Consider the following 13,065-nt stretch of genomic DNA (forward strand, 5'->3'; position numbering starts at 1 on the left):
GCCTGGGCTGGTTGTTTGCTAGTCTTTGGTGCCTACTTCACGTGGTCGCTTCTTTGTAAGGAAAACAAGACAAACAACGTACTCTCTATCAAATTATCATTCAAAACCTACGTTTGAATATCATGTTAAACAATCCAAAAAATATCTTCTCATTATAAAAGTACTCTATCTTTTAAAACAAACAAGTAATTCTTATTATAAGTTATCAAATGTGATGTTGATTACATTATTTTTTAAGTTGTCTGTTTAAGATTTGAAACGGTTTTCTTTTTTGACTTCTCAAGATGTGATTCATAATTTGGAATAACGGTAAATTTATTTTTTTAGAGTTAATACTATCATCATTGGTAGTTATGGTTTGATTGAATTTTGATTTTAATTACAATAGTTTCAAATTATGGTTTTTAGTTCTTATAATTTTCTAAGAATTTGATCTGAATTTAATGGCTTTAGCTTTAGTTAACGCTGATAAGTATAGGGATTAAAATTAGAATTATACGCATTAACTTAAACTAAGTCATGAAATTATCGGATTTAAAAATTATTATTTCAAATTGCATGACCAAAACCAATATTTAATTGCAGAGACCAATAATTATATTAATCCAAGTTTTTAAAACCAATTTAATGATATAACCACTTCTTATTAATTCTGATAAAATGGTTAGAAGAATGTTATAACAGGAATACACGCGCATGTTTGGTCAATAACAAAATTTATAGATCAAATATTAATTAATAAGAGGAGCCTAAGTTAAAGGCGAATAAACTGAAGCGTTTATATTTCAAAAGAAGTTTGGACTTTGATTAATTTTTCCTTAATTTAAACTATTTACTAAAAGGAAGTTCAAATATGTGTGCCTTCTAGATTGCCAATCTAATCACTTTGTTCTTCTAAGCCTTGTTTGATAGGTTGAAAATTGAAATTTTGTAGGCCTCCACTCTTATTTAACTTCATTTCTATCGATGTACTGCAAGAAATAGAATTACATCGTTTTCTAAAAAAGTGTTTGGCTAACCTTAAAAGTGTTTTTCACAAGTATTTTTTTGTAAATTTAGATAAATTTTTTCACATATTTACTTTGTATACCGTAAAAACACTTCTGAAACTATAGTTTTGTTTTTACTCAAACACCTCCTAAATCTTTAGTTGAATGACATGATGAAAAAGCAGCCATCAGACTATAGAGATCTTCTCAATAATATTAAATTAAAACATTACCCACAACACTAATCAAATTCTCTTTTATCATTTATATTGCTTTGCGTATCATGTAAAAGACAAATAAAATAAATTGTCTGTATTTATGTCACATGACACTTTTAAAAATACCACCTTTGATTCTTAATATAAAAGCTAATTTGATATTCAATTTAGTCCTAAATGTAAAATCTCAATTTACTTTATCTCTTATATTTATTAATTTTTTTAAAGTACCTTTTGTTGTAGTTGAACATATTAAGAGTTTTATTAAATGATGGTTTTAATCTATACATATGATTAACAAAGACATTTTAGAAAAAATAATATTTATTTATTATAAATAACTAACTTAACAAACTTTCTTAATCTACTTAAATTAGTCAACTAACTCTTATATTAAGAATTAAAGATAGTATTAATTGATTGTGAAGCTTAAAAATGATAAAAACCTGTGATATTTTTTATATTTATGCTCGGTTAATAGCAGAACTACATAGACTAAAGAGGAGCCTAAGTCGAAGACAAATTGATGAGGCACTTATTCCAAACTACTTTTTCGGCTAATCACTAATGAACAAGGAAAAAAAATTAGCTACAAGGTCAGTCTTCCAAAAGGTTATTCTAATTTGGTCCATAGAAAAATTAAACATGACAATATAACACGATTACATCCATCTATGAAGCAAATCAGCAAATTATTTGTAAGCAAAGATCAGGAACAACTGAGCAGAGTCATATTGCACCGAAAAAGAAAAATCTATTTGCCTTTGTCTTCTTCCTTCATTTTCTTCTCCCATCTGCGCTTCTTGTAATCCAGCAACATGTCTGGCATCTTCTCCATCAATCTTGCAGTATTCTCTCTTTTTTCTGCAGCTATCCTGTCACACTTATGTCCTTTCCTTCTGGTTTTCATCTCCTTCCTTTCGGGATCATAAGGCCAATCCTCCCCAGCAAGAAGCACTTCCTTGCGCAACCTAGCCCTACGCCGAGCACTAATACCAAGCAGTTTCCATGCTCCCAGCTCCCAGTCTCCCCAGACACCCTTGGCAAGTTCATCCTTATATTTTGCTAACTTCTCACGCCATGGATACTGATATCCTCCTACAGCCTTCGCCACTCAACCAGCAGCTTTGCCTGCCATAACTCTTTCTCTCTTCTTTCTGGCTAAACTACCATTCACTTCTCTGCCAGGCAATATTCCAGGGATGAAAAACACAAAGTATATTAGCAAATAGACAATAAGCTTTAAGCTATCAGACCAGGTTACTCCTATAGATTTTGAACGGCAGTCCACAACCATAGTACCATACTAATCACATCATTCGAATAGTTGAATATATCTTCACACTTTTTTTTTTCGAATTAGAATAGCCAAAACACAAAAATTCAAATGAGGATCAAATTGTAGTTGCTGTAATCGTGGGGAAATGCAGGGGATCATAATTGCGGACTGATGTGGTTACAGCTGTACTTGCAAATAACAAGTGAATACCCAAAAAACAAATTTGTATTATATATTGCAGTGATGATGCTATACAACATGATTTTAAAATGCACAAGAACCCAATCAAGGACTATGTTGTTTAAGTTTCCACATAAATAAGAGGGCCCACATCCAAAATCAGAGACAAAATGGAAAAGAACCCCATCCTACAGCTTTTTCAATCAAACAGAGTAGCTTCCACATAACAAGCTAAAATTATAGGGAATCCTTCAACCAAGAAATATATTTAACATATTAAATAAAAGCTATATATGTGAGGGGATAAATAAAGAAAAAGGAATAGTCAAAGAAAAAAGAAACCAGAAGTGTATTTTTAAACAGTTAAACTGATCAAACATAACCTATGTAACTCAGCCTTCATCATGGTTGCAGTCACTAAACCACATCCAGCTTTCAAGAGTAAAGACATAAAATACATTGCAATCTATTTTACAACTGTGCTTGGTTGCTCAATCATCAACTTGATCCTGAAATTTAATCTTTAAGTATTCGGCCAATCAGGTCAATATAAGTTCATTTTGGACATTATCAAACACATCGCAATAAAGAAAAGCAGGAAAAGGTTATCTTATTCAAAGCATATAACCAGAACAAATAGCATCTAGCATCCCGGCCAAAAAGGTAGCTTTCCTATCTGCACATATGCAATGATTATTTTGTCTGCGTTAGATATATAATCAGGAAAATGAGAGACTTGTGACAAAATAGAAGATATGTGGTAGTTTATAAGCAAAAACCACACACTGCACTTCACAGCAAAAACACAGTCAGCCAAAAATTTAACATGTTACTATCAGAAAGTTCATATATGCAGCAAGAAAATGCCAACAATATTCAGACTATTTCATAAACCACAAAAACACAGCCAAGAAAAGTTTTTGGAGTTTTCCCCAAACTTTACTTCCTATCACCAAAACTACATATACAGGATCTAACATCGCATGCCAAAAATTTAAATGCACAATTGAATTAATCCATGTCTCAGTATAAAACCAAATAAGATTGGGTGTTCCTTTCAAATGTGAATACCTAATTTATATAAATTATCGGGCTCAATAAACCATGCTGTAAGATTAGGAAGAGGCATCCAACTCAGGTTTTAACGATTGGTTATAGTAGCAACTACTTCATGGGATGCTTCTTATGCGACCAATATTAATGGAAAAAAGAAAAAAGAACTATTACAATATTGGATTTTGCAAGCACCCTAAAACAAATCATTTCGCTTCGGTAGGAACTTGGTACAAAGTGACTATGATTTTAAGAAGGAAAGAGAAGACCAAATAATGTATTGCAACTTCCCCTTCAACGTTCTCCAACTTCCTATTTTTATTCAATTAGCGTTATGCTATAAAAAAGATGTCTTTTCCATACTAACCATTCCAACAAAGAGAAACAATAAAGAAGGATCCGAAGAATAGATTCTCAAAGCAGAGATATTTAAAAAGGTGAAGATGGAAGAAGGACTTGCGACTTCAAAGATTACGGAGACAATAATGGAGGAGGCAGAAGAGCAAAGTCACAGAGAAGTGGAAAAAACCTTCAAATGACGCCATCTTTCAATGGGTTACGTCAGCGTCGAAACCTCCTTCAGCCGTCGTTGACAGCTGCTCCGTCGCCCATATCCTTTTTTTTTTTTTTGACCGGACGTCGCCCATATCCTTCGGTTCCCAGCACATCGACAAACGAGTGGGGCTCAGGGCAATGGTAGGGGTAAAGTTGAAATTTTATTATTTTACCAAGGGTAAAATGGGTACAAAATATAACTTCTCCAAAAGATCAGCCTCATTTTCGAAGAACCCCATAGGAAGCCTCTTCCACAAAGAACGACGGAATGGGCCTTTTTTTTTGCATCAACAAGGGAAGATAAAGCTTGTACAAAAACATAAAAACCCAATGGGCCTTGAAAAATGCAAATGAAGTATATCAATTAAAGCACTATTTTATACTTTTCAGATTCTGGAAGGATGATTTTGTTAGGATTGGGTTCTATAATAAACTAAAATTTCTTTACATGCATAGATACAAATAAACAGCGACATACTGACATAAAAAATTGTTGATCAGCATAAAAATTCACTTGCAGTATCTTTTCTTTATATTTTTTCCAAAAGCATTATATACATTGCAAATGAAACATTCCAATTATACGTTTTAAGCATAGTAGGCTTTGTTGTTCCACAACCGACTCAAATCACAACCCCATGTTTTACATTAGGGGTGTAAGTTAGTATTCGACCCAAGTCGAAGACAGGCCTCGAATAGATATAGCTAATAATGTACCCCATAGATCATAGATATCCGAGTAAAAATTCATATCATGAAACCCTATGAAGGACATCAAGATAGGACCAACACAACTAACGATCATGCCTATCGTATACAATTATACAATTATACATTAATGCATGCAATGATATGCCCGGAAACCTCCATCGGTGAGCCTGGTCTGTCCGCTTTTCTCCATGGGGGAAACCGGGATGAATCAGGGGCTGAACTAGGGGGAGGAAACCGAAACTACCATAACCATTCATTCTTGGCACTAACAGCTTTGAAGTGAGTTGGCACAAGTGGCAAGGTCCCGTAAAGTGCTATTAAGTTATTCAGACATCTGTCTCTGCTGTCGCTATGCCCTTTCAGATTGCTTATGCTAGATGCCCCCTTCTCATAGATTTTGCCTGCAAATTTTGGTTGATGCTTTGAATTGACATTATTTGCATAAGAAGATACTTAGAGCTGTGCAAATGTTACCCATTCTTCTCATCAGCATAACACACCCAACAAAGCACACACACAGGAAATGTAGAAAGAAGCTGAGTCATAGATGAAGTAACGATTGAGGTATGGACACCAACTATGAAAATCTCCACCCCGAAAGGGAAAAGACAGCAAAGTGTTAAGAAGTCAGAGCGTTCAAGAGCATAAGAGTAACATCTATTTTTTCATGGGAGTGGGGATGGCCAGTAAATGACTGCACCTCGGCAAGTGGGCAGACTGAACTAATGCATGGAAATTTTAATATTTTAATCATTATTAGCGAAGGATATCAATAAAATGGGACTCCTCATGTGTGGCAGCAAACTGGCAAAGAATACTGCATTGTGTAAATATAGTGCCGTACAGTGTCTAACTATATGACTGCCCATTTATTACCACAAGAAAAAAAATCCCATATTACAAAGATTTCAAACTCGAGGAGGGTAAGGCAAGGTCGTCATACCATATTTAACTATATTTCAAGGCAAGGAACGCCACCACTAGGTTAGTGGTTAGTTCTTAGTGTGTATTTGCCTATCTGGTATTTTGTTGGTTTAGTTAACGTGAGCATAGTTTTTACTCAACCAACGGATTATTAAACGCATCCTTATTACCTGTAACTAAACTGTGGGCCCCATACTTTGCAGAGGGTCTAAGCAAAATGGTATTATTCATGACTTATTATGAATAGTGCGGCTTTTTACAGATTTTATTATATTCATTGATCATTGAAATATTGATATTGAATTTTGATTCATGCTTCTTATGCACTAGTGTCTTGCTTTCTCTTGAAGAAAAATACTATATCCGATTTTTAATATAAGAGTTAGATAACTAATTTCCGAACATTAAAAAATTAATTTAGTTATTTGTAATAAATGGATGATGTCTTCTCAAAAATACTTCTATCTATCATGTGCATCGAATTACCATTGATGAAGACTTTTTAACATGTGCAATCAAATATTAGAGACAAAGTAGAATAGATCTTATATTTATAATCAAATTGAATCTCCAACTAGTTCTTATATTAAAAACTAGGTAGTACAAATAAAATCCAAAACAAAATAATTATCAACAGCTACTAAAATTTAGTTAATAGTTACATCTGCAAATTCATTGAAATATTGCATTGGTTAATCTGCACAGAGATGCAATATTCTCATAACAATTCCTAATAAATATCATAATAAAATATTACACCTTCCACTCCTTGATATAAGAACCACTTAATTAATTTGGGTAGATTAAGTGAGTCAAATAAAATAATTAATTATAACAAATATTACATGATCTCCCTAAAATAAATCTAACCTCCCAACTATTTCGTATATTAGGGATTGAAGGGAGTAATCTACAGTTATAAACTCAAACAAAAATCAAAATCAATCACTAGCCAAACAAAGTATTTCCTTATATCATATATCAGTTAGTAGTGGCCAAGTAAAATTATATGAGCTAAAGTGGGGAAAAAAAAAAAAATCCTGGCTTGTCATGAAAACATCAAATTGCATTTTAGGCATTTCTTAGGCTGGTAAGAATTTGCCAACATACTGCTTTATGTTCCTGAAATTCAGTGCACTTGTCTATAATCTGTTTGTTCAGCCTACTGGGCTGTGCCAGGCCACTCCGTGCCCGTTGTATAGTATCCCATCTCTCATGTCCTTGAACAAACTGCTGATGTTGACATGATTTTTAGGTAGTTCTACAAATCTTCTTATAAAGTGAAGTTATAATTAAACATCAGAGAGTGAAAATAGAAACTGGCTAGAAAAGAATCGTTGTTCAGGACACCACAACATTATGCCAAAAAGAAAGGAAGTTACCTTTAACCCAAATTGGAGGAGCACCCGTAGCATTAGCAACAAGAAAGGACATTCCAATGTCTTCACAGTTTCTGCTGACAGAGACAAAAAAGTTAGAAACCAAGATCGCAAAGAGATAGAGAATAATAAGAAGCAATGCCTTTTAGAAGAGGTAATTATTCATATATCTTACCTATGCCGAGAAATATAGTCTCGAATTGGAAGTGGCATCATGTGATCATATAAATCCAAGTATTTCCTGTGAATGAATGCAGCTTTCGAGAGAACCATGCTATAAGCGCCCATCCTCCAAACCGACCACCACCCTCCATATCTGTAATATGCAACATTATTTTGCTGTATTATACAAAGTGAAATTGATCAGATACAATATGCAGGCTAAATTTTATTTTAGAAGTGTAAAGCATAGCTTAACTAGGTTATCATGTGAATAATTGCAGTGAACTTGATGAACTCATTCAATTTTCTTTTCTTTTTCCTAAGTAATTAATTAATTAAAATACAGCAATACACCAGAAGTTTCTTTATGAACTTAAAGTTAATCCTTGGAAACAACACATATCTTGCCGCTATCTCTAAGAAACATTGTTTATCCCTTTTTTACTTAGCATGCATTTTCTCCGTTGTTGACAACCACCATAACCACAGTATTTAAGAAATCATACTTCAGTATAATTTTACTCGTTATTTAAAGAACAACCCAAAAGAGACAGGAACATCTTGACATATGTCCATGAATCATTGTCCTGCCAGATACGTCAAAAAGTAAAATAGGATAGCAATTCCGCTCTCACATCTTTCCGCTCCCATCCATCAACCTCTCAGGTCAGCCCCTGAGACTATGCATCTTATGATCAATACAACTTCAAACAATGATCATATAACCCCTATCAAAGAAATGAAGTGCACCTTATTTTGTCTGCTCTCAGAACTACCCATTTCTTATAGAACTCCAAACAAATATTGATGCCCTCATTAATGTCCGGTTTTAATTAGAGGGCTTATCATATAACGCTAAAACTTCAGCTGTTAGTATCTCACATGCAAGCATCATGATCACATAACCCCATCAACCACCATGTTGTTCATATTGTCATATGCTATTGGTTTCTGACAATTATTATCTAACAAGCATTTATTTATTCCTTCTGTCAGAAACCTTTTTTTTTTTCAGAAAAAAAAAAATTGAAGGTTAAAGAAACGGTTTCTGGAAAAATTTTAGTAATACAAAATAGCTATATGTTAGTTACTAACCTCCTTATCCAGCCAGTGCATTCGAGGAACAAACCCAACCATTGTGAATGGAGCACTTTGCCATACAGCAAAAGCAAAATCTAGTGTTGAACACGGAACGATTACATCATCATCAACAGAGAAAATTGCATCCGTTTGGAGACCATCTATAGGCATGAACCTGCTAAAATTATCATCTCCATTTACGTCAAATCTAAAGTTTGGCACATCAGGTCTCCGTGACTTTGAAACCACGATTTTCTTAAGATGGGTTTTCAAATGTTCAGATGGTGGTTGGCTTTCACTCCACACTACATTTATTGCATCAGTTCCAAGACAAGATGCATAGTGAGCAACAGCTTCCTTGAGAAAAGAATTTTGCTTCCAAGTGTTCATAAGGACAGTATATCCACCCCTGAATTACACATAACACAAAATGCATCAATACCAATTCATAGACCTTATTCAGGCACTGCAACTGAAAATATAAGTTTTCAATCATGTGTTCAACAGAAGGAAGAGCCACATTGTTAACGTGAGGCACAACCAAGCTGAGAGATAAAATCCATTGTTTTCCAACATCGCCTTGCAATTGGTACACCAACATGAAGGTTATTTTTTTATACAAGATTCTTCTAACCAGACCTCAAATCTCTTACTCTAGTCTAAACTCTAATCTCTAATACTCTATCTTCTGGTAAAAATAACAACAGCTCTCAGCAAAATATCAGCCAAAATGATTGACTTACCCAAATCCACCATCACAAGGTTGCAAGAAAATTTCAGTGTTTGTAGAGTCATCGGGTCCATGTCCTTGTAATGTGTCAGTTCAGTATCCATGCTTAGGTTTCTAAATATCCACAATTCCACGTCTATGAATATAAATCAGTAAATTCATGCATTTAGAAAAACTGGTTTTTTCCCCCCAACATAGGAAAAGTACTCTTTTGAGTTTTGATAACTACCAGAACATGCACAGAAAATCTACAGAACTCATGGGCATATCCGTGTTTTCTTCTTGGAGACACTCATGCCATTATGTAGTATAAATTGAATAAATTACGAGTTAAGTAGCATTCATGCATTGCATATTGCGTAGGCATGGAGCCCTGGGTGTCGATCTCCAGTACAAGCTTTCAAGGATAAGGGAATCCATAAAGAACAGGAAGAGAACAGTGGAGGATCCATGGTGCATCAAAATACACTTTATAGCATAGTGGAAGCAACAAATTAACCAGAACTCGTCAAAGTGAAATTGCGAGCGCCCACACATATTGGCACAACTCTACTGTGACTGAGGTAAATCCAAAGAAAAACAAATCGAAGATAGTCAGTAGCGTCATCAACCGATCCAGCGACGAAAACCAAATTACATAAGACAGCGAAAGAAAAAACTAACAAAACAGGAAAAGAGAACTCTGCATAGGACAAATTTTACCTTGACGGAGAAGAAACTGATGAAGGGTCATGAGGGTTCCAACCCATCCAAGAACTAAGCCTAGAAGTTACAAAGACGACCACAGAGAGAGCGCAGAAGCCCAAAAAGAGCTTCGTTTTGGCGGCACCAAGAATGTGTATAGCTCGGCGAAGGGAAATCGTTGAGCAATTCCCATAGGCACCTCTGTTGGCAGCTTTCTGCTTTGCCGGAGAGTTTAAGCTATCATTACCGTCGACGAATACTCCGGCATCACGAATCGCTACAAGATTCGACATATTCCAAGATCCATCCAGGGAATGCTGGAAATGGGGTTGTTTTTCAGTCCACAATCTTCTTGGGTAAAGCGCTTCAGTTCAGACTCCAAAACGAACACACGGTCTCTGCTTTAAACGACCCGCCGTCTTTTTGGATAATTCCATTCAATTGGCCTACTCACCCAAAAAAAAAAGAAAGTATTTTGATTATTTAATAATTTTTTAGTATGTAAAAATATTAAATTTTAAGTTTTTTCTGTGGCGAATTTTTTATTCTAGACAATTTTTTAAAATATTAATAGTTTTGGGAAAAAAATTATGATGCTTTCAAATATTTGCCGGAAGTTGGGAGGGTTAACAAGTCTATTACGATAAATAAACTTTTAATCATAAATTAAAAATATCCTGGGTCATTCGGAGGAAATACTAGCCTTTTCTTGAAGCAGGTTGGCCTTAACTTATTATGGTTTATATTTAAAATTGTCAATTACTCATCTAAAAGACAGGAGATGGTATCACTCGTTCCAAATTTCTACATATTATTAGCATGTAAGATTTCATTCTTTTTGCCACTTTTACAATTCTTGTGATTTCTTAGGGCCACAACTTTCTTTTCATTCATTGACCTGCTTTAAAATAAAAATGCATTATAATTTGTAATTTATTAAAGTATCTTCCCCCCTCAGTTTAATTATTTTAAAAAGCATTAGTTTTCTGTATCATTATTATCAAGGTTTGCATTTGCGGTTAAGGTCATTTGTGTAAAAATAAAAGGCAATTCCATGTGCCAATTATGGCTGAACAGCATCAGTTGTTTTTTTCCGTTAGAAAGAAGTTATTGGCCAAAAAAGACAAGTTAGAAAGAAATTCATAACATAACATCATATATACCTTATACGCACACACTGTTGGTGGGAATGATTTTCTCAAAAATACACAAAAAAACAAAATGAAAAAGAAAGTATTGTACAATACCTTCAAAGCATAGGTAGCACTGTTATTTATGTTTAATTCGACCTCAACTATTTTATCTTATAGGCTGTAAATTAGGTTGACGATAAATTTTCTTCAAAATACAATAAAGACTCTTGAATCTAAATTGCACTCTCAAAATTCAACCCAAGAATAATAGTTTTTATCAAGTGATAATTTTTTTGATGATAACATTATTTGTCTGTATCTTTATGTGCACTTAGAGATAAAGACAATGAGTTTGATTTTCATATGTTTGTATTGGTGTTATGCGCAAATGAAGTAATAGTGAAGAGTTTATATAGACAATGAAATGATGTCATGAAAAGATGCCTTTTGAAGCAATATCTTTTTAAAAGTCACAATCATATTTAATTCATGAACCAACATCATTTTAATAACTAATGATATTTAATATTTTTTCTATCAAAAGTTACACTTTTAATATAGGGTTGCTTTAAGAAAATAATACAACTTTTCAGCAAGTGGTGGTTACTACACCTTTTATATATGCTTTTAGAAATCAGTCTTGATGTCTCTTGGTGTTGTGACTTCTTATATAACCATTTATATAAATATATATATATTAATTTATAGGAAACACAATCCCTCATATAAATATATTAATAATATAATTCTTCATATGAATTTATTAAATTATAAATTTATATATAAGTTTTTAGAAACACATATCTTTATTTTAAAAATATTTTAACACACTGGCACAACATTTATATAAGCAGAGCCGAAGAGAAAAGAACATTATATACAGATCGTTCGAAATTCAAAAGACCCATTATGTTAACAGATTAATGGGCCACATTTCAAATGAAGAGTTATCTTAGTTGGGGACATGTAAGATTACTTGGGCTAAAGTAGCATACATTCTTTAAGAATAAAAGCCCAAAAATAAAGCACGTCAATGGCAGGCAAACCCCACTAAATCTCTATACAACAAAATTTTAACTTTCCTAGGAGGCATGTTAAGAACAGTAAAAACCGCCTCTAACTCAAAACTCAAACTAGCAAGATAGTTAGTACAGGTATTCCCCTCCCTATACACATGTCTAAACCGAATCTGAATAAATCTGTTCCTTTCAATCTTTACAACTTTTGGAATACTAGATTCAATATAGTCATTATCATGTAACGTATAAACTCTGTAAAATATCTACAAGAGCCTTTGAATTGTACTCTACAATTAGGCAAATATATACCTTCATCAGCAGCTAATTTTAATCTAGAGATGACACTCTAGATTTCTGCAATCATAGCCGAGCAAGAGCCCAACTTCCTCGAGAAACCTTTTACTCATTTTCCTTGGCGATCTCTCATGAGACCTCCACATGCTATCAATCCATTTTGTCCTCTAGCGGCACCATATGTATTGAGCTTAACCCACCCAACATTTGGCACTATCCACCTTATATTCACCTCTTTCTTCCAATACTCTTCCACCCCCATTCCTCCTATCAAGATACAACACTTCATTGACATAGTGCTTAATCACTACTTTTGGTTGTTCTGGTTCTCTAAAATCATCTTCAAATAAGAACTTATTTCTCCAATTCCATAAAAGCCAGCATGTTATTCCAAACTCAATTTTTTTTTTTGTGTCTTGCCGGCTTAAATTCCACCTAAACTAGTCAATATTCTGCAATAAGAAGAGATCTGACTTGTTATTGACATAACCCGGCCGTTCCCAAATTTTTCTAGCAGCATCACAGTCTCATAGAACATGCATGAGGCTCTCTTCACCATTTCTACACTTGTTGCACATAGCATTCCCTCCTAGAATCATACTTTTCCTTTCAGCTGGTAGTGGTCTATTATGAGTGGCAATCCACAAGAAGACTTGCACCCTCCTAGGGCCCTTC

The 13,065-nt window shown here is 34.0% G+C and overlaps 1 protein-coding gene and 1 pseudogene across 1 annotated transcript; both read right to left on the bottom strand.

Moving 5' to 3' along the window:
* Positions 1-1,734: 1,734 nt before the first annotated feature.
* LOC114726129 (uncharacterized) lies at positions 1,735-4,078 on the bottom strand (annotated as a pseudogene).
* Positions 4,079-4,999: 921 nt separating this feature from the next.
* LOC114726128 (glycosyltransferase family 64 protein C4) lies at positions 5,000-10,288 on the bottom strand. Its single transcript, XM_028912692.1, has 5 exons — positions 9,963-10,288; positions 8,546-8,939; positions 7,464-7,627; positions 7,292-7,362; positions 5,000-5,386 (listed from the first exon to the last, which is right to left on the bottom strand). Exons 1-5 carry the CDS (start codon positions 10,235-10,237, stop codon positions 5,226-5,228), a joined length of 1,065 nt encoding a protein of 354 aa, XP_028768525.1. The 5' UTR covers positions 10,238-10,288; the 3' UTR covers positions 5,000-5,225.
* Between the last annotated feature and the right edge of the window lie 2,777 nt (positions 10,289-13,065).

Source organism: Neltuma alba, unplaced genomic scaffold (genome assembly GCF_004799145.2).
Source record: "Neltuma alba isolate B1F8T4 unplaced genomic scaffold, ASM479914v2 tig00012343_pilon, whole genome shotgun sequence".
In the NCBI taxonomy this organism is placed as follows: domain Eukaryota; kingdom Viridiplantae; phylum Streptophyta; class Magnoliopsida; order Fabales; family Fabaceae; genus Neltuma; species Neltuma alba.